Genomic DNA, 23,134 nt, shown 5'->3' with positions numbered 1-23,134 from the left:
CCTATAAATAGATAGTCACTTCATTCATTCTTACCACCCTCTCATCAGTCATTTTTCACCACCTTCTTTGGTCACCACCACTTCCCTTCTCTCACCAACACCTTTCACTGTCCTCGTACCCCTTCAAGAAGACATTGCAATTCGTGGCTCGTGGCTACCTTCACCCTTCCTCTTCTCCTTCAAGCACCCTGTTCCATCATCAGGCCTTGCGTTTGGAGCATCTTTCACCTCGCGTCACCACCGAATACTTGGCATCAACACCCTTCTCCTTCAGGCTCCACCTTCACCTGTGTTTTTCAATCCGGAGGTCTTCTCCTTGCTTGGCGTCATTATCTCCAACTCTTGGTGTCAGCATCCTAACCTCTAGCATCACTCTACACCACCTAGCAACGGTGATTTCATCATTCATCTATCACAGGGGCTGCTGGGACCTGCGTTTTTGCAACCTAGCTCCTCCATTACTAGGCATCACTCATCTATCACAAAAGCCGCTGGGACTTGTGTTTTTGCGGCCCGGCTCATCCTCCATCATACGGCGTCATCATTATGCACCTGGTGCAACATCTAGGCTGCTCTCCTGATGTTTGACAACTCTGAAACTTTAGGATTTGCATTTTGCTACCTAGGCCACTCCTTGACATCAGAGGACTGTTGTTCGCTCCCTCGATAGCTATCCTTCACCTTCCACAATGATTACTTTGATAGCCCATTGCCTGGAGGACTGCATTTCGCTCCCTTCACTGTTCAGATTTTCCACAAGTGCTAGCACCTAATTCGGACAGGACAGTGCAATTATCATCTGAGCTTCTGCGCCACTATATCAGCTTTTCTTCTCATAGCCTAATTCAGTGTATCATCACCATATTCTTCTTGTGTTTCTAAGTCTCTCTCATCTCTCCATGTTTGCCATACACACTTTTGTGTCTCCCCGCAAACCCTGTTGTCTCTCTACACTATCCCTTATTTTGAGAAGGTATCAAAGCATACCTATTATTTTTGACATGGTATTAGATGTCCGTATGACTATCACATGCTGATTTATGCCCGCTTGATGTTGGTTATGCTTTGACAGTTAGTAGTTGACTTGGTGCATTGATTTTGCCTACAGTTTACTCACATGCTGATTTATGCCCGCTTGATGTTGGTTATGCTTTGACAGTTAGTAGTTGACTTGGTGCTTGATGTTGGTTATGCTTTGACAATTAGTAGTTGACTTGGTGCATTGATTTTGCCTACAGTTTACTCTCATTGTACCGGGCTATGATGTATTACAGCAAGCAGTTATGTATGGACTAATGTGGAATTTTCATGCTGAATCATCCTGATTTTATGTACTTTTGATGGTACTTGGTGGGCAGCATCATTAGCTATCAGTTTGTGGTCATTTTGCCTTGGTTTTGGTGGTATTTTTGGCTGTTTACAGCAGAAAACAAGCAGTTTTGAACTGTCTTCACTATTTTGAACTGCATTATGGGTTCTTCTTCCATTGACGGTGCTATCTTCAACATCACTAACCTAGAGCATACTTGTCATTTTGACATGGTATCAGAGAGCAAGAGCTCAAATAGCTAAAGACCCGTTCATCATAGAAGGCAAAGACAAGTTGTGGGTTTGGCATCATCTACTAATTTCCCTCTTCATTTCCGTTGCATCATCCGGAGACACAGATACCCTTCTCTTCCTCTCCCACCCACCCACCCTTTTACATGTTGACACTCCACTACAATGACTTCTCCACAAGCAAATGGACAAACCACTAGGTGCTCCTCTTCCGAGATCACCGTGGAGCCTACTCCCTACCCCACCGTCCCTTCTAGGCCACAGTTTATTCTACACCAGCTTTCAGATTTTTATGCTCAAAGCAATAAGACGTATCTGATGCACACTAAGCCCCTTCGAGCCACACAAGGATTGACTAGTACCATAGCCTCCTTGTGACCACCGCAATGCGCTACGAAGGTTGCTTCTACTTTTTCTAGGGTTTCAAGAATGCCAACTCAACAATCCGCCGTTCTACAATCCGCTCCCCTAAGAGACAATGATTGTTGGATACCGTTCCCTCAGCAATCCACTCCTTCACGAGACAATGGCTATTCGACCCCTTCTATTACTTCGGCTCTGTAGTATGCTCCACTGAGAGAGACAGTGAGACTGTTGCCCACCCTTGGCTCAACCTGAGCCTCACCTTTCCCACTCTCGACTACTCACGTTTGAGAGGCCACCTCTGGGCATTCAACACCCCAGATACCTTCTTCAGTACGATCAGCGACACTTCATCATCAAATGATTAGGAGTCCGTGATCCATGAGTTTTTAGATTCCCTATCTCTCATCGAGGGGGATTCAAAGGGGTTATACTCTCTTTAGAGGGGGCCCTCGCACCTCCACCCTCAAGGGGGGCCCCTCTTCATCATGAAGTTCGTCACCTACCATTTCCTCTTTGGGGATGGCTACCCTCGAGCAATCATTTCTCCTACTAATACCCAAGATCTTCAAAGACTGCCTGGATCAAGGCCTTGGAGATTCAGTCGTGACTTGGTGACAAGACCTTTGAATTCCTTCCGATGTGGAGTTACGATCTAGCGGCTTCTCTCCTGAGGTGGAGTTAGGTTCTACAGTTCATCCCGTCTACTGTTCCTTACTACAAGGAACCTTTCAGGTGAAATCTTGGATCTTTGGGATCCTCTTCTTCTTCATTGTATCTCTTTCCGCTCCTCTTTCTTCATCCCTTTTTGGACCTAAGAGGGGGTCATTGAGAAACCACTTCTTTAATTTATGCACTTCATTAAGGGTTTTGCACTGACAGCCCCAAAAAGGACTGGTATCCACATTTTGGCCACTTTTTCAATGGCCGCCCACACAATGCTGCATCACTTTAGATAGCTTATGTCTATAAATAGGCAATCACTTCATTCATTCTTACCACTCTCTCTTCAATCATTCTTCACCACCTTCGATCACCACCACTTCCCTTCTCTCACCAACACCTTCCGATGTCCTCACACCCCTTCAAGAGGACATTGCGGTTCGTGGCTCGTAGCTACCTTCACCCTTCCTCTTCTCCTTCAAGTACCCTGTTCCATCATCAAGCCTTGCGTTTGAAGCATCTTTCACCTAGCATTACCATCATCTCCTTGGCGTCAGTACCCTTCTCCTTTACGCTTCTGTTAGCAATTGTCATCCCCTGGCGGAGCAGGCAGCCACATCACCAGGCCACGTCAGCTGCCACATGGCAGTCGGGTACAAGACAGATCTGTACCAGTCGGCTGCATTTAATGCAGCCGACCTGCCATATTTTATCGCATTACTTCAGGCTATTTATAGCCGGCAGCCAGCACATTGTTCCCCACTTGTGTTTTGCAGATTTCAGGCTGGAGATTCATGCAGACTGCAGCATACTTCGAGGTGGACAGCAGGTTGCATCGCCGAGGTGGAGACACGTAAACCCGCGCACTGCGCCCGTGAATATATCTGCATATCTTTGTATACAGCACACCTTATACAGCAGATCTTCATCTTCCACTGTCTCTTTCTCTCTCTCTTCTCTCTATGTTCACTCTCTCTCTCAGTCTTGGTCCCACGCTTCCGCATCGCTGCACTCTGACATGGTATCAGAGCAGTGAAGAAGGGCTGACTGAGTGAAGAACCTGCCTGAAGAGGAGATTCCATTGCGACACAAGGCTGCGTTTCTAGCATTCGAGGGCGAGCGGGAGGGCTGCGCATTGGAACAAGGCTGAAGCGAGCGTGGGCGCACAGGAAAGGAGCCCAGTTGGTGGATTTGCTGCTGTTTGCTGCTGTTTGAAGAGGAGGAAGGCTGTGTTTTCAGCTTTCAAGTGCAAGTTTTACTTTTTCTTCGCCTCCGGCGGGTGAAGAAGGTTCGGGACACGGAAGAAAGAGCCCTAGCAGGCTGCGTTTTCACAGTCAGAGGGGGCTGCTTTTACGTTTGTGCAGGCATCACAGGTGAAGATGTCTACAGAGATTGACTTGGAGTTCCAGACGATCATGGATCGGAAGGTGCCTGTCTTACCGGCTCTTCCCTTAGATCAATGTCAACACACACAAGCAATGACAGTCAAGCGCAAGGAGAAGAGTTGGGTCTGACAAACTAAGCTCCTCAAGTCCTCCTCTCATCACGCATTTAAAAGCCGTGTGACCATCCCCACCTCCAAGTGAAGGGCATGCAACCCACATTACCGCCATAGGAAGCCTTGACCAACAACTCTGATGGTGTAGACAGGGTGTAGTCCCTTTCTATACACCTTCTTCCCTTTTTGGTCTATCCTTTTGAGAATGTGCCCTGTCCCACTCCATGACAACTAGTCCACACAACTTAGCATAAGCCAATATCTGCTAATGGCTGGAGGCAAAACGAACATCATCATGGGGGCCATTCCTCTACAACAAACAATGCATGCCTCACCCCTCCCCTTCTTGTCATATGCGCTTGATAAACAGCTCGATGGCGACAATTACCGCATCTGGCGCATGATGATGTTGGCCATCCTTGAGTCTTACGTTTTGGCAAAGCTTGTACAGGAGGAGATCGACCGGCCCTCGGTAAGAGATGAGTCCAAACTCTCTTCCAATGCTCGTGTGGAGTTGGCCAAGGCCCAGTCTCACTGGGACAAACTAAATGCCCGGATTCGTTCTTTTCTTTTTCTGTCTTGTACTACAACCGTGATAGCCCACATCGAGCACTTGACGGTGGCTCGGGAGATATGGCTGGAGCTTGACCAGATGTATAACCGGATGACCCTTATGAAGAGGGTTTCTTTGGAGGTGCAAATGCGGACCTTGTCCGTGAACAAGTCTTCTTCGTTGCGGGAGCACATCAACAAACTTAGACAGCTTCAGATGCAGGTTCAAAATGCGGGGAAGCCGATTTCCTCCGAAGACATGGCGATCACACTTTTGTGCCAGTTGCCACCACGATTTGGTGCTTTCTACTCCACCCTTATTGCTTCGCGGCATGAGTCTACTCTTCGGTGGGAAGAGTTGGTTCCTATGGTCTTGGACCAAGAGGAACAACTGAAGGAACAGCATGCTTCCAAGTCGGAAGCATTGACAGGTCAAGCCTCTTAGAAGAAGGGGAAGGACCAAAAGAAGAAGAAGGAGTACAACAAGTCAAAGAAGGATAAGGAAAAAGAATCCACATGCCATATTTGTGGTAAGACCGGCCATTGGAAGAAGGATTGCCCCGACAAAGACAAGAAGGACACCAACAAGAAGGACTCGAAGGATTCTGGAGCGGTGGCTGCACCCTCATCAGCTGCATTTCTTCATCTAGCAGTCATTGAGAACTCTACACCGAAGGCTTCTGATGCTGCGGATGACAGTCCCCCAGGCTCGAGAGTGGATCGTAGACAGTGGTGCCTCCCGGCACATGACTCCTTCATCAGTTGGTGTTGCCCAGTTGCGACCTTCGCATGGGCAGATCCTCATCGGAGATAGCTCTTCGGTGTCTATTGCAAGACCGGGTGAGATGCAGCTTATTCTAGATGGACGTGGTGGTACCCATACCTCAGAGGTGTTGCATGTGTCAGGTTTGGGGTATCATCTACTTTCAGTTCATAAGATTTGTTCACTTGGACTTTTGGTGGAGTTTGACAGTGATTCGGTAGGAGTCCTTGATCGTGGATCCCAGAAGGTTCTCTCATCCGGATATGAGGAGAACGGCATCTACAAATTGACCTCTTCTACCGCTCTCCCTACTCTTCTTCTTACCTCTCAGACACAGTCAGAGCTATGGCATGCTCGGTTTAGTCACCTCAACTATGATTATCTTCAGAGGGCGTCACGTGGACAGCTTGTTCGAGGGTTGCCGAACATAGTGGTGAGCCAGCAGCCATGCGTCTCCTGCATTCGTGGGAAGCAGCATAGAGATGCGATTCCCAACAAAGCTTCGCAGCGGTCTACTTCCCCAATGGAGCTTGTATCTACGGATCTTTGTGGCCCTATGCGGAACGAGTCCTTGAAAGGGAGCTCGTACTCATGTTGATCGTAGATGACTACAGCAGGGTGACTTGGGCCTACTTCTTGGCGTTGAAGTCGGAGGCTTTCTCTCACTTCAAGGATTGGCTTCTCTTTGAGGAGAACCGATCGATGCGACAATGAGAGTTGCATTGCCTTGGCACGGAATCCTGTTTTCCATGCTTGGACGAAGCACATAGAGATCCAGTACCACTTCATCAGGGAGAAGCTTCTGGATGAGACCATAGCTGTGGAGTACTGCGAGACGGAGGACAATCTTGCCGATTTGTTTATGAAGGCGCTTCCCCAGGCTCTACTTCGGAGACATGCCAGATCTCTCAGGCTTTTGCCCCGTCCAGGCTCTGAGAGGGGGTGTTAGCGATTGTCATCCCCTGGCAGAGCAAGCAGCCACGTCACCAGGCCACGTCAGCTGCCACGTGGCAGTCTGGTACAGGTTGGACAAATCTGTACCAGTCGGCTACATTTAATGCAGCCGACCTGCCATATTTTATCGCATTACTCCAGTCTATTTATAGCCGGCAGCCAGCACATTGTTCCCCACTTGTGTTTTGCAGATTTCAGGCTGGAGATTCGTGCAGACTGCAGCATACTTCGAGGTGGACAGCAGGTTGCATCGTCGAGGTGGAGACACGCAGTCCCGCACACTGCGCCCGTGTATATATCTGCATATCTTTGTATACAGCACACCTTATACAGCAGATCTTCATCTTCCACTGTCTCTTTCTCTCTCTCTTCTCTCTGTGTTCACACTCTCTCTCTGTCTTGGTCCCACACTTCCGCATCGCTGCACTCTGACAGCTTCACCTTCACTTGCATTGTTCAATTTGGAGGACTTCTCCTTGCTTGGCATCATCATCTTCAACTTGGTGTCAGCATCCTAGTCTCTGGCAGCAATCTACACCACCTAGCATCAATGATTTCATCATTCATCTATCACAAGGGCTACTAGGACCTATGTTTTTGCAACCTGGCTCCTCCTCCATCATCTGGTGTCACTCATCTATCATGAGGTCTGCTGAAACCAACGTTTTCACAGCCCGACTCATCCTCCATCATCTGGCATCATCATTATCCACCTAGTGTCAACATCTTGGCTGCTCTCTTGTGTTTGACAGCTCTGACACTCCGGGTTTTACATTTTGTTGCCCAAGTCACTCCTCAACATCAAAGAACTGCGGTTCGCTCCCTCAACAACGTATGATCATCTTCCACATCTCCAACAACATCAAAGGACTACAGTTTGCTCCCTCGACAACTATCCTTCATCTTCCAATGATTACTTCAATAGCCCACTATCCAAAGGATTGCGTTTCACTCCCTTCACTATGTAGATTTCCCACAAGTACTACTGCCTAATTCAAACAAGACAATGCAATTATCATCTGAGCTTCCGCTCTACTATATCATCTTTTCTTCTCATGGCATGATTCAATGCATTATCACCATGTTTTTCTTGTGTTTCTGAGTTTCTCTCCTCTCTCAGTGTTTGTTGTATACACACTGTGTTTCTTCCCATAAATCCTACTCTCTCTACATTGTTGCTTATTTTGACATGATATTAGTGCATAACTGTTATTTTTGACATGGAATCAGAGCATACCTTTTGTTTTGACACATCATGGCTGCATCGACACTTGTGGGGGGGTTTATTATACAAAAACCGCCTACTAACTCTAAGATTGTGAGGTTTTCCATATACAACCGATATTCTCCTTTTATGGCAAAAGCACAATGCACCTCTTCTAAAGTTACCTAAAGGTCAGGGGAGCCTGGAGGAGATTTAAGAAAATCATGCATTCACTCAAATTACACTCCTCCTCATGCTAAAAGCATGCACTTTTTCGTAACAAAGCTAGATGGTATGACCCTATTTGGAAGATGTGGCCAATTTTTCATGTTGCAGTGATTAGGAAAGTTTGGTCTTTTAGAAATCAATTTGTTCATGGTGCACCCACGTTTTGTGTAGATGACATTGATAATGCTTAATGCTTTTGCTAAGTGTCTGATAGAAATCAAGGCTTTGTTTAAGGTTTTGGAAGGCAAAGACTAGCCCTATATAAAGTCGCTTACTAATAAAAGCTTTGCCAAACTCTAGCTTGGCACTTCATATTTCTTTATTGATCGATAGAAATTTAAATTCGGTGTCCACATTATAAATAAATAAAACATAATGCGTACATTAACCTCTCTTGCTCAAAATTATGAGTCAACCCTAAGCTTAGATAAATGTAAAGAACAAATTTCAAGCTCTCAAACAATAACGTTTTTTTTTTTCCATTATAGCTAGAAAAGCCAGCCACTTCACTATTTGGCCTTGTAATGTGCATGGCAATGACATTCAGAGCTTACATGTGTTAAAAAATGGCAATTAGTGTGGGGTTTTCTTTTTTTTTTTTACTGTTCAACCCTTGTCAAACTGGGTGTGAAACAAAACCACGGGTAACATTCTGTCAACCATTGACACATAAATGCAAAATGCACCTCTGATAGGGGGAAAAAGCTTGACCTGACTTTTCTAGGACAAATTTGTACAAATTTGCCAGTACTTCTGGTCTGGGAATGGAAAAGGCATTATGGATTACCATCACTTCTCGAGCTCCTTGACAACTTCGATTCCCATGGATCTTGCAGTACCGAGGATGGACTTGCAGATGGCCTCGAGGGAGAGGTACTGGGAGAGGGGATCGGTCTGCTTGATCCTGGCGATCTCGTAGACGTGCTTCAAGGTGACCTGGCCGGCGACCTGGTGGCCGGGCTTGCGGCTAGCTATCTGGAGGCCGGCGGCTTTCTTGAGGAAGTAGGAGACGGAGGGGGACTTGACGGTGAACTCGAAGCTGTTGTCCTTGTAGGCGGTGACGATGACGGACATGGGGACGTCGGACTTGATGTGCTGCGTGCGGGCGTTGAAGTCCTTGCAGAAGGCCATGATGTTGAGCCGCGCCTGCCCCAGCGCCGGCCCCACCGGCGCCGCCGCCTTTGCCTGCCCTGCCATCACCGTCAATCGAATGAGCGCACCGACCTGCCGCTCCGCCATGCCTTTCTTACTTACCACCTACAGCGACTCCAAACTAACACTCGATATACCTACCTCTCACTTACACAAACTAGTTATTTGTTATTTGCTATCTACACCAGACGATGCTAAAGCAAACATGTTCGCAACCAATGGCTCCAGCTAGGGTCAAAGCTAGGTCGCACCAGTGCTAGCCGGGGAGCGGGGAGAGGGTGGGGTGTAAGGGCTTTTTAGCTATATCATGGCGGAATAGGACCAAGTCATGCACAAAACTATACAAGATGTGGAAGCTGACATCCTCGAGGAGGGAATCCTATTTGTCAAAAAGAGATTGTATATTCCCAACAATGTGGAGCTGAAGAAACTCATCTTACATGAAATACATGATGGAAAACTAGAAGGACACAAAGGACAAAGCAAGACACTAGAGGCCCTGAGGAAGCAGTTCTTTTGGCCCAACATGAAGGAAGAAGTGATTGATTACATCAAGACATGTCCTACTTGCCAACTTGTCAAGGCACCATGCTCTAAGCCAGCCGCCGGCTTGCTTCAACCTATGCCAGTACCTAGCCGCCCATGGGATGTAATTAGCATGGATTTCATTGTGGAGCTCCCCAAATCCCATGGATACACCATCATTTTTGTAGTGGTAGACTACTTCTCCAAGCAAGCCCACTTCATCCCTGCCAAACCACCATTGAATGCCAAAGAGGCAGCCCGCCTCTTCTTTACACATGTATTCAAGCTACATGGCCTACCCTTAGCCATAGCGTCAGATAGAGATGGAAGATTCATGAGTGACATGTGGAAGGAAATCTTAAAGACCTTGGAAACATAGTTGCGATTCTCATCATCCTTCCACCTTGAGACAAATAGGAAAACAGAAAGAGTCAACCAAGGTATTGAAGATTATCTCAGGAGTTACGCTCGAGTGGACCAAAAGGATTGGGCCTTGTACCTCGATGTGTTGGAATTCCACTACAATAGCTCCATCCACTCCGCTACAGGTTACACACCCTTTGAATTGGCCACATGTAAAGAAGTCATCACACCCCTTGCCTTAGCATCTAGAGCAGCCAAAGCTGAAGATCAAGGTGCAAAGGAATTTTTGAAGAAATGGAGAGACTGGAATGCAGGAGCCAAGCAGAGCCTCAAACAAAGAAAAATCACCATGACAGAGCAAGCCAACAAAAAGAGAAAGGCCGTACTCTTCACTAAAGGCGACATGGTCCTGGTCAACTCTAAGAATGTGTCACTGCCAAAGAATACGAGCTCCAAATTCAATCACTGCTACTATGGATCCTACCACATCACTCAAGTGCTGAATGAAGTCACCTACAAACTCGACCTACCAGAAAGTATATGTGTTCATAATGCTTTTCACTCTCGCTTCTATGCAGGTTCTACCTCGACAACCAATTGGGGCGGCACGTACCAATGCTCCATTCCAATGGCTCCTTCGAAGTAGAAGCAGTCCTCCGATGCTAGGAACAAAAAGGATACCTTGAGTACCTCACCAAGGTGTGGCCGTCCTCTCAAGGAAGCCACTTGGATTTCGGAAGTGGAGGCGCATGAATGTGGCAAAGACGCCTTCACCATCTGGCTCAAGGAGAATCCCACCAATCCTTCCAACACCTCTTGAGCCTTCACAAACAAATGATCCCCAAATCATAGGTCCAGTAACGCCTCCAATCCTCAAATGTACTTGAGTCGAGGGTGGACTCACATGGTAACCCAAACAATAAACCTAAAGAGCCCCGCCCCAGTCTAGATGGGCAAACACTAACCAGCTTCTAGAAAAAGTTGTGTTAAGATCCCCAAGTCCTAGTGCAGCAGGCACTGACCAGTCTGATAGCATAGACTGTGTTAAGACCTCGCGAAAGTCTCATCCAAATCCTAGACCACTGGCTAGCTTGATAGCAAGAGCTGTGTTAAGACCCTGGATGAGTCAAAATAAACGCTACCCTTAGATTGTTGAGGATAGCAATCTAGCAAGTGGGGGTGAGTGTAAGGGCTTTGTAGCTATACCGTGGCATTGTTACTGAAAACACCTATATAGGGAGTAGTAGTGACTCTGAGCCCTGCTTGATATCCACTCTACATGTGATTCCCTATATCTAGTGGTGAACCCTCTCATGTGCAGCATCATGAGGGTGTAGTCTTGGGATGTGCCTATGTTGTACCGTTTCTTTGATTGAATAATACAGGAGTATACCTTGCTCTCACATATCGTGTTACCTTTATGTGTCGTGTTGAGTGAGTAACGAATGCAGGTGCATCACGGGGGGACATGAAGATGATAGGGTGCATTAAGTTATAGCTACCCACACCACTCATCGCAAAAGGAAAGATGTTTGCAACGGCGCTCGAGGGTAAGAGCTGGGTTGCACCACTATTAGGGGGGGGGGGGGGGGAGTTTGCAAGGGTAAGCCTCACATAGTAAGCTCTTTGGTCACATTAGGTATACCAAGTGCATACAAGAAGATGATAGAGTGCATTAAATCATCACAAGCCTTGTTCTTATTCATGCATTGCTTTGACTTGGTTGTTGTTGGTCAATCACAAGCATTAGCACACTCGGCATTTTCATTGTTGTAGCAAAGTTTTCCAAGCTTTAAGGAAACCCCAAAACCCACCTGATGCAACGTAAGGATAGTCAAGGTAACAAGGTTCCACTCAACCCACTAATCCGAGCACAACCTAACTCTAAACATGCAAATAAGGTGATGCCCCCCAAAAGCAAAATGCACCCTACCCCAATTGAGTGGCAATACTGTATAAAATATGTACTTTTTTTTTGGGGCCAGGGGGAGGGTTGCAAGGGTAAGCCTCACCGAGGTCGTATTAGGTGTACCACTTGCATACATGAAGACGATAGGGTGCATTGAGTTATTAGTTATTAGCTACCCACACCACACACCGCGAAAGGAAAGATGTTCCCAATGAGGCTCGGGGGTAAGAGCTGGGTTGCACCACTATTAGCGGGGGGTGGAGTTTGGAAGGGTAAGCCTCACCTACTAGTAAGCTCTTTGGTTACAGTAGGTATACCAATTGCATATAAGAAGATGATAGAGTGCATTAAATCGTCACAAGCCTTGTTCTTATTCGTGCATTGCTTTGACTTGGTTGTTGTTGGTCAATCACAAGCATTAGTGCACTCAGCATTTTCATTGTTGTAGTAGGGTTTTCCAATCTTTAAGGAAACCCCAAAACCCGCCTAATGTAGCCCAAGGGTAGTCAAGGTAACAAGGTTCCACTCAGCCCACTAATCCGGGCACAACCCAGCTCTAAACATGCACATAAACACACCCTACCCCAATTGGGTGGCAGTACCATATAAAAGATGTACTTATTTTAGGTGTTTAAAGTTATTACACAAATTATCGTATATCGCACATAAGCTTAATGTGGGTCAAACAATCGAGTCATGTAAATTTTGTTATGTTTTAGGTTGTGTAAAATCCTAAAACAATACATTCTTAAGTGTCACTCTGTTGGTCCCTTGTTATTGCTCTTTTGTGATCCAATCATTTATAACTAACTCGACTTGATACAAATATTAAAATATCCCAAAACTTGTTATTTGAGTATCATATGATGCATATAATTTGAGTATTAATTTTTTTAAAAGTAACTCACTTGAGAAAAAGAGATATAATGGGGGAATATTAAATGATACTCTTTTGATCTAATGTTTAATGAAATCAAGATTCTTGCTAATTGGTGATTACAAAGACCCTCATGAACTAGTTTCACCAACAAGTGGAGAGCTAGAGCTCATCAATGTATGAATGTTGTGTCTATGAGACAATGATACGTGGACAATGAGCCTATACTTTTGCATACCTAGAATCTTGAGATAAAAAGACTAAGCTATTATACGACTAGTCCAACCTTTCACCCTTTATACATGCACTAACCCTTACTCTTTGAGAGATGTTATTATTTTCGAGTGTTAAGGTATACTGACATCCATTCCATGCCTTGGTGATATAGCAGGACTTTACCCATTGGTGTATTAGGTGATCGATATGGAGGACATGCCAGTGATTCTACGACTATGCTACATCCATGTAGTCCACTCTTGGTTATGGCACATTCATTGTGCCACCTCATCTATCCTTAGCAAGTTCACACTTAATGACCGCATATACATATGTTTTAGTACTTTCATATTAGTTATTTATCTTCTTGTGGACTAAATCTTATGTATGGAAAAAGAAAATTCCAGGCCTATTTCTTTATGTGCTCAAGTCTCTATTGTGTGTGCCCTATTAGTTGCTTCACCTATCTTCCCTTGCATATTTACATAGTATTAGAGTCATCCCACATTTATATTATGTGCATGTGCTATTTGTTGCTTCACCTCTCTCTCCTCTTTATCTACGTACATGCTTCACCTCTCTTTCCACTCTTTGTCTATTTACATGGTATCAAAGTGATAAGTAAGAAGCTCTTCCATCTTATTCGATTTACCTTGCAACAAAGCCATAGAGGAGGCTTCTGAGGTTGGTAGGGTCGTAATCTCTAAGTGTAGTGAAACTTAGTGAGCACAAAGAGTTATGTACATATTACTAATTACCACAATGATTTTTGCCATTTGTGATCGTTTTTCTAGCCTTACAAGTTAGTCAAAACTAGTTTTTGGGTATACTACAATTTTGGTTGTGTTTATCATTCATATATATAGAGGTTATGGATTATGAATCTGGTAAGGTTTCAAGTGTCTACTAGAAGGCCATTTGCATACAAATTGTAGATTGTTGCTATTGTTGTGTGGTGTATAAGAAAGGTTGCATATTTTAATTATAGTGTAGCTAATATTGGCTTGGCTACAAATTGCAAGTTTTGCAAGGCCACATATCTTACCCAAATGTTTGACAATGTTAACTAGATTGTCAGCAAAAAGCTTGATAACAACAACAATTGTCATACATGAAATTTCAAGATGACAAATTTCTTGAAAGGTAAAGGTATTTTGAATTATGTAGAGTGAGACAATGTAGTGATACTCAAAGTTCCTCTATGAAATGCTATTGCAAAATGGATAAAGGCTAAGAACGATTAGGAGCAAACACAAAAAGAATTTATTGGTTGTCTATGAGTGTCATAGATAGTATGATGGACTATTTGCAAGAATATGAAATCCCCACTAGTGCATGATTGAAACTGGTAAGGCTATTTGAAGTAAACATAAAGGCGAAAAAATTACAGTTGAATTAAGTTAAAAGAGAGAAACTATCGATCAATGTCTATTCATTAAATCTCATTAATATTATAAAACCTCTCAAATTTAACAATGTAGTAGTTGATGATGGTTATGATGACATGGTTATGATGACATGTGTGCATATATAGACGAACTTGGAGACAAGTACAAGTGCTTCAATTTATCTATAAATACTAGGGATGATATCTCCAACTTTGAGACAAGAACATAGAGGGATGATATCTCTAACTTTGCAAATTTGATTTCTATCATGATACTTGAGGAGGAGAATCTTGGCTTGGATTCATCTTTTTCTCAAAACAAGAACAAGTTTGTGTAGGTGTTTTAATCTACTAATAGAGCTAAAGGTCATGGGACTGAGACCAAGGTGGTGGTCGTGGCCAAAGTTAGGATGCATAGCAAAATAGAGTAGGAGAGTCCCAAGGAAGGAGGAGCCAACGATGCGAGGTGTAGGCTTTAACTATCATCAAAGTTTTTGTGATAGTAGAAATGCTAGCATTGTGGTGAGAAAGGCCATATTTCTAAGAATTGCTTTGAGAAGAAGGTTGAAGTTAGAAATGGAAAAAAGTAGCAAGGTAATTATGCTTATATTAGCAAAAACAATGATGATAGAAGTGAGTAGCTCTTTGTTACGTAGCATTTTCTGAATACTATGATAGCATGTCCCATTACTCACACTCAAAATGTTCCTTTGAGTGTACATGATAGCAATCTAAGAAAATTTCGACAATGTGCTACTTGCACCAAACATAGCTAAGAACTTGGTTTATATTGGGCAAATGGCAAGTTCAATTCATATTCAACAGTTGCTATATAGGACCCCATAAATGGTTGTAGGTTGACTGCAATAGGTAAGCATACTAGTAGAATGTTTACTCTTGATGCAGATTGGCTTGAAATGGACATTGCTATGTTTGCACAAGTTTCAAGTGTTGTGGCTAACATTGATACTTGGCGTAAGCAGATTGGTCATTTACATGTACAGTGGGCTGAAAAATATGTAGTCAAAACAAATTGTGCATGGCTTGCTAAAGTTTAGAGTTAATGAATTGTATAAAATATTTTAGCATGTTAAATTGGAAAGCATTTGAGGACATTTTCACATGAAAAGCATATAGACAAGAAGCCACTTGAGTTAATGCATTCTGACGTGTAGGGTCCTACAATGACTACAACTATGATGGCTATAAGTATTATGTCTATTTCATTGATGATCATACTTGAAGAGCATGGGTTTATTTTAGGCTTGAGAAAAGTGAGGTCTTTACTTACTTTAAAAGCTTTAAACTTTGCTTGAGGAGAAGATAGGGTTGCATATTAAATATATTGAAGTCTGATGGGGGGAAACACTACTTCTCTAATGAGTTTTCTAGTTCTTTGCTAAAAATGATATTCAAAGGCAAATTGCATGTATATACACTCCACAACAAAATGGAGTTGTTGAGTGAAAAAATAGGCATGTTATAAAGGAGACTCGAGCATTGATATTTGAAAGATACTTGCCTCACTACTATTGGGCTAAACATTTGCTACTAGTATATGCATTATGAATAGGACACCCATAGCTAATTTACATGGTATGACACCTGAAAAGAAATATATAAGTAAAAAGCTGAAACTTTTCCATTTGAAAATATTTAGATGTATTACTTTTATGTATATCCCTAATTAGTTGTGGACTAAATTGAATCCCAAAGTAGAAAAATGTGTAATTATAAGATATTCTCTTTAGCAGAAGGAATATAGATACTATAACCCTATTACATGCAAGTTGAGAGTTAGCAAGGATGTTGCTTTAATGAAATGAGCAATTGGTATAGTAATGTGCTTGATATAGTTGGGGCTTATGTGCATGAAAGTGTGATCGTGCAAAAAAAAAAAGAGAAGGTCAATAGTCATAGATACTAAGTGGACCATATGAGTTTTCTTATCATGGGGCTATTGATATACCTTTGAGTGGTAGATTATGGTCACAAGTCATTCATCAAGTACATCACAAATGTTAAGAAAAGGCAAGGAGAAGGTTGGGGACTCAGTCATTACAACTCGCATCAGGTTTCTCTCACATTAATGTGGATTCAAATGATTTTAATGAGAAGATCTTAGATTATCAGTTTGGGATTCCATCTATTAAGACACATGGTATGAGGAATGCATAGGAGGATGCTAAGGTACTTGGTAGTGATCCAAATTCATGCAAGTCAGTCAAATTAGGAAAGCCAACGCAACAATTAATGTATGGTAGCCATGTATAGCTCATCATTATACATACATGGCTAAGGTTGAGCAAGATGTAGACTCAACTAGCTTTGAGGATGCAATGGATAATGAGCATTACGATCATGTTATGGATGAAGAAATGACATCACTTAACATGGGATTTAGTGCCTTTACTTGAAGGCAAGAAAGCTATTGGTTGTAAATGGGGTTACAAGGTGAGCATAAGTCTGATGGATCTATCAAGCACTATAGGGCAACACTAGTTGCCAAAGGTATGTGCAAACTCATGGGCATTGATTATGGTGAGCATGATGTGAATATTGTGGTCGTTACTATATATCTAGATGGATGAATTATTGTAGATAGTGATGAGATAGAGATTGACCATGTTAAGAGTCTTCTTAAGGCTAAGTTTGAAATGAAGGATTTGAAAAGAGATGCACTATTTTTTTGGCAAAGAGATAATTGGGACTCAACAATATATGAATGTCATAGAGTTATTGTGCTTTAGATATGCTGAAAAAGTATGGTATCATTGATTATAAGCCAATCTCCATACCTCTAGATGTCAACGATAAGCTTGCTACATATAAAAGTGATGTAATTGAGGATGTCACTATGTATAGAAAGATTATGGGATCCTTATTTATTTGACAATCTCAATGCCTCTAGATATCAACGATAAGCTTGGTAGTAATTGAGGATGTCACTATGTATAGAAAGATTATGGGCATTCTTATTTATTTGATAATCACTAAGCTAGACCTAATCTACACACTTGGGTTGGAGAGTTAGTTTATGCAACTTCCACAGAAGCCATATTTGGATGCAATGTGGTGTGCTCACTATGAATGGATTGTAGCATTCATGACATGCAAGAGGCTAGGTGAGAGATAGCCATCATGTTTTCTGATCAAAGTTCCTAAAATAATAGGAGTGCATCCAACACCCCATTGATGAGCACATGGTGATTGATATTTTGGTTTCATTGTTGGGACCAAGGGTACATTGATCACAAAGTCACTTGTAGGTTGTGCACTATGAAATAGGAGAGGTGTTCATGCATCAACTTAGAAATGTATGTGTAAAATGTTAGTTTGTGTTGTTGATCTGTCATTGACACTTAGAGTTTGTTTAGTGGACTAAAAATCTTTCTATGAGGCATGTTACTTTAATCTATAGTATGTGGGATTGGAAGAAGAGGGGGGATCTACCCCATGGATTATAGAAGGGGATAGGTAATGGGTGTGCAAAAACTAGGACAAAGAGGCTCTTGATGAGTGTTTTCTTTCTTTTTCTTCTTTTCCTCCCTTCTTTCTTCCCCCTATAGGTGGACCTCTACAAGGAAAGATCGTTTGCTACTATTAATTCTTCTTCTTTTTCTTCTTCTTCAAAAAAGAAGCAGTTGTTTTTTTACTAGAGGGGCTTTCTTGGTTTAGCACCCACCCCCGTCATCATCATCATTGTTTTCATCTTCATTTTCATCTTTATTTTTGTGTGCTTGCATGCCATCCTTAAGTGCCATCATCATTGAGCCAAATACCATTACCATCAACCTCCATCTCCTTTGCCAACATCATCGGGAAGTTGCTGCCACAATAGCACCATCATCGTGTTCTACATGACTACCTACCGTGGACTGTGGTGCTCCACCTATAGTGAGCTGTGCTATGACCTATAAGCTATCATCTCCACCAGCCTAGCACACAATCCCACACTAACATTGATAGCCACTTGCACATCACCACCATTGACTGCTTGTAGAAGGCACTGCCACACCATCGGCATGTTGTTGTAGTCTATATCCAAACCCCAATTGCTACCTAAAGCACTGTGTGTGCTACCTCAGTTGGTTGCAGTGCATCACCTGTGCATACCACCAATGCACCAATCCACTACATCATCATCATCATCATCATCATCATGAGCCATACATTGGCAATCATCTCGGACTGTAGCATAAGCAACAACTGAATGACAACATCATTACCATCATGAGCAACATGACCATCATCACCATAGTCACTAGTAATGTGTGGTGACAATATCTGCAACATAGACATCATGATAAAAAACAACACCATCTTCACGACATGCAACATAGTGTTTGGCATCACAAGCAGTAGCACCTCTATCTTTGACATTTCACCTTTGAGATTCTCATAATCACCATCATCATCATCATCATCATCATCAACAACAACAATGACGACGACGACGACACGACGACGACGACGACAACAACAACAACAACAACAACAACAACAACAACAACAACAACAACAACAACAACAACAACAACAACAACAACAACAACACCACAATAAACAAACCCTTGGGTATCATGAGTAGTTGAGGATTGCTATTGTACAAGGAAGAGCCACCATAAAATGGGGAAGAGTTGCTGCAAGGAGCCATCGAGCACCATGGCCATGAAACCACAAGACAAGAAGAAGGTGGTTTCTTCATCAGAGCATGTTATCGCATTAAATGGTCACACTAGAATATGGTATGACTAGCAGGGCTCTCTTGCTTCTCCACCTCTACATTCATCCTATGGGAAGGGGGAGCATGTAGTGGAGGGGAGGGAGAGAGAGAGAGCCAAGATGGAGGCAATCACATCATTATCATTTCTTAGAGAATTAGACAACATACATGCAATTGAATTGTGATAGTTGAGTACTTCTATGTGCCTTGCATTTAATTATTGGAAATTCACTAATCTAATTTCCACATTAAAAAAACAACAACTCTATTTTCAGTTGTGCATCATGGGCACTAAAGGTCACATGGTGCACATTGAGCTTATGATCTTGTGAAGATGTGGCTTATAAGGGGATCTTGCATGTCAAGATTGTTGTATAGGATTGTATGCACTAGACTGCACCCTTCATGCACTAGTGCATCCACCCTACTATTGAGAAGATATGATTGGACCAAATGGCAAGGAACAAAGGAGTTGTTGGTGGCACTCTTGATAGACATTGGACACAAGTGTGCATGTGAGCGACAATGTCACACTCTTTCACACTACAAGAACATCTTTTGCCCTAGTGTTTACCTATGCACATGCTTTGCAAAGGCACCACATAACCCCCAATCACTTGGACACAAACACATTCACCATCTAATCTCTCCAATAATCATGCATGTCATCTATGTAGGAAAACATATTGACTCGTGCCACCCAGATTTCCTTGTGACCACATGGGCACTTAACGTTGTCATTCACCGTGTCACCCACAATTGCATAACACCATGCATTGTCCTCCATATTGCACCACACATTATATCCTATAGTCTCAACCCTTGTGTAGCATGTGCACCTAGATGTGCACCTAGAATAGGTTAAACTAAGTGCATTCTGGAATGCATTAGTAGGGTAGTAGGAGTGCAATACTCTTCATCCCTTGTGCACCTTGAGCACCCACCCACTTGGTAGGGGAAGGGAGGAAGACATTACCTTGTGTGCTTGGCCATACATAAGCATTTCGAAACTACTTCCATACACCATCCCTTATGCATTGGATTGACTAGGATCCACCCTTGGAGTCACATAATGATGCTTATATCAAAAGCACACTTGCTTCATCACCTAGGGCACATGTACTAATGCATCAGGTTCCTCAAACACCACGAGGAATTCACACTTGCACCCTCCATAAGCCATGATAGTGTACACATGCACTAGCACAACCATTGCATGATCATAATCCTTAAGCCTCAACTTCCCACCCACATAACTTATGCTTATGCACCATAATGCACAAGACACACCACAACTTCTAGCAAGAAGTCTCTAAACCCCTACATTCTTTTCCTATTGGCAAGGAGGGAGTTCACAAGGCATTGAGGTGGAAGAGGCATCATGCACACACACACTTCATCATACATTAGTGCTCTAAACTTGAACACTATAGTGCACACCCCCTATCCACATCATGTAGGGCACTCTTATAATACACTAAGGCAATATATACTAGCAAACTGCCTTAGTTCATTGTTGGGTTGTGTGAGTGTACTTCACCCCAGAACAATTAGCTAGCCACTTTAGTGACATAGAAGTGCACATGTGTCATAGGTGCATCGATGCACACACCCACAAGCACCCTACATAGAACATTGTGCACATTGGCATGCACACTCCCTACACACCCACATCACACTAACTTATTGCATCATTGTCCCCCCACAAATCTAGTCCAACCATGGGGCATAACTCTCCTTATAGGACTTTTGCACCAACCTAGTGACACATGTGCACTAAGGCACCAAGTGCACACACATGCACTCAAGGACTAGGGACCCCTTAACAGTAGGATACTACATGTGCACACACATGCACTAATGTGTGCACTGCATACAAGCCTCATTTTACATAAGCAACACCATGCACTTAACCACAAATACTGCACCACCTAGTGCACCAAGCACCTTGCACCAATACATTGCAACTTAGTGATGACCACATTAGTGAACTCATTGCAACAAGCCCATATAGGTGCACACAAGCACTAGAGGCTTATTTTACACCATAGACCCACTAGTGCACAAGCACAGTAGTGCACTCATCTTGCACCATAGTGCAAAAGTGTACACATGCACCAGTGTATCTTGTGTTCCATGTGCACTCCATAGTGCATACACCCTTCACATAGCCTAACATAACCACATTTTATCATAACCTTACACCAAGCTATAGGCTTGCATTCACAAATCCCCATGCACTCAACCATAACACAACATTAGTGTTGTAGTGTCGTGACACCTTGGTGCACTAGTGACCCAAGTGCATCTCTGCATCATTACACACATATGCTTAGCACACATCCAACACAGGTGCACCTAGCATGCTTTAGCATCAACCTCATTACAACTAGGCACATATGTGGTGTACTATCTACATAAGGCACCCATTTTCACCCACTTAACCCTAGTACACAGTAGCACATTAGGTCAATCATCATTGCATATGTGCACTTGATACCACAACATCTAGTGCACGTAGTAGTAGGTGCAACACTTGAGTGCATGAGTGCACACGCACATTGGACCTTGCACTAAGTCTTATTGTGCACATAATTCTCATGCACTAGAGCACGAAGATGTGGATCACCTTTCCTTGTTCTCACAACCACAATAAGTCTTATTATCTTAAGTCCATGAACTCTTATCCTAGTGAAAGGAAGGAGTTCATCATGTACTAAGGATGACGTTGGATTTGCCAAGTGCATTTAACACCCCATCCTAGAAGTTAGCGAAATAACTCACTACCACGCTGTCGTGATGCTACGCATCTGAGCCGTGAACACCTCCATTTTTGTTGTGCATTTGTGTTAATTTCTGCGTGTGATTCATTGTTTTTGTGATGCAACTACATTCAATGTATATATTTCCTTAAATATATTGTATACTGATCATGTTTTGGAGTTACTATCTGAAGTTGAGAAGACTGACCTCAAATCACTCCAATCATGTTTTGACAGTGCCATGAAGATGAATTAGCAATTGAAGTGCTAAAAAGAAATGGAGTCTTTGTTTGACAAGGCAAAGGCTGTGAATGTGTGGCCTGTCTTAAAGAAGGGACAAGAAGTTCAAAAGACAAAGCTGAAACTTGTAATGGAGCACCGAGAGAAATTATCAAGCTTATTATTATGTGGATGATGCCACGCACTCTTGCCTATTGGTACATGTATGGGGACTATAAATGTGATAGGACTGGAGGTATTGTTTGGAAGGACATCAAGTTCGCTTTTAAGGCAAATTAACATCTACGAATGGAGAGGGAGAAAGGCTAAAGAAAGAGGGAAAAGGAGAGCCGTGCTTTGAGGGGAAAAGAGACTAATTTGGGGAATGATGGAAAAAGCAAAGATGCACGGAGAGTTATTTTTTTGAAATGAAAGAGTTATTTTTGAAAAGGGAGAGCTATTTTGAAAGGCGGAAGTTGCTACACATGGGGAAGAAAAGAGCAGAGAAAGGGAGGAGGCTTGCTGAAGAGAGGCTGAAGTCGATCGAAAGGCTACTCTAATTCCTGGAAAACCATCAATAGATGACGAAACTGCTGTGATGCTACTATGGCGGAGCCAGCCGGAGTAGAATCTGACTCATCTTCACACGCCTATAAGTCCTGCGCCGACCATTTGAAGCTGGAGGAGGGCAATCGTGGAGACTACTGCTGGATGCTTCTATGTACAAGATGGGATCAGCAGGCACTGTGACATGTTTTGGATGCATCGACTGGCTAAAATTCAGAACGGGCCAGAGTTGTGTACGTGAGGGGACTCGCACTCAATCAGCGCTACTCCTCGAGGTGCCAGAGTAGCACAAGATAGCCACCGTAGAAGTGGGGATGACACGACCACCTTCCACACAGCTCGAAGAGACACGAAATCGAGTTTCTCCTCCGCAGCTCATGGCAGATCTGAGCTAAAATGCCTCTTAGCAAAACTACACTCAGACAAGAAGCGGGAGGAAGCTACATGCTTATCTACTCCTAATCTGTTACTGACGGTGGAGAGAAAGTCCTTGCCATATTCGCCATCTCTTCCTGCGATACACACAGCGTCACCACCTCGTCCTACGACATCACCGCCACTGCCATTAGCGCACTGGCCTACCTTCGAGGATGGCCCTCCCTCTCTGGCGTCTCCCTCGGCATCAAGAAGCTCGGCCTCTTCATCA

At 43.3% G+C, this 23,134-nt stretch overlaps 1 protein-coding gene across 3 annotated transcripts in view; it reads right to left on the bottom strand.

Annotated features, from left to right (window-relative positions):
- Window positions 1-9,102, bottom strand: part of MRPL11 (mitochondrial ribosomal protein L11) — a 61,552-nt gene extending 52,450 nt beyond the window's left edge. For all 3 annotated transcript variants that reach the window (XM_087698075.1, XM_087698081.1, XM_087698078.1), the window contains exon 1: window positions 8,573-9,102. In XM_087698075.1, the coding sequence (XP_087554201.1) occupies window positions 8,575-9,024 (450 nt within the window). In that variant the 5' untranslated portion in view covers window positions 9,025-9,102 and the 3' untranslated portion in view covers window positions 8,573-8,574. The remainder of the gene's footprint in view (window positions 1-8,572) is intronic.
- Between the last annotated feature and the right edge of the window lie 14,032 nt (window positions 9,103-23,134).

Source organism: Lygodium microphyllum, chromosome 2, assembly GCF_053477565.2.
Source record: "Lygodium microphyllum isolate KBCC chromosome 2, Lygodium_microphyllum_v1.1.10, whole genome shotgun sequence".
Classification (NCBI taxonomy): domain Eukaryota; kingdom Viridiplantae; phylum Streptophyta; class Polypodiopsida; order Schizaeales; family Lygodiaceae; genus Lygodium; species Lygodium microphyllum.
Note: the sequence above shows the minus strand (reverse complement) of the source record. Positions and strands in the feature narration are given on the sequence as shown.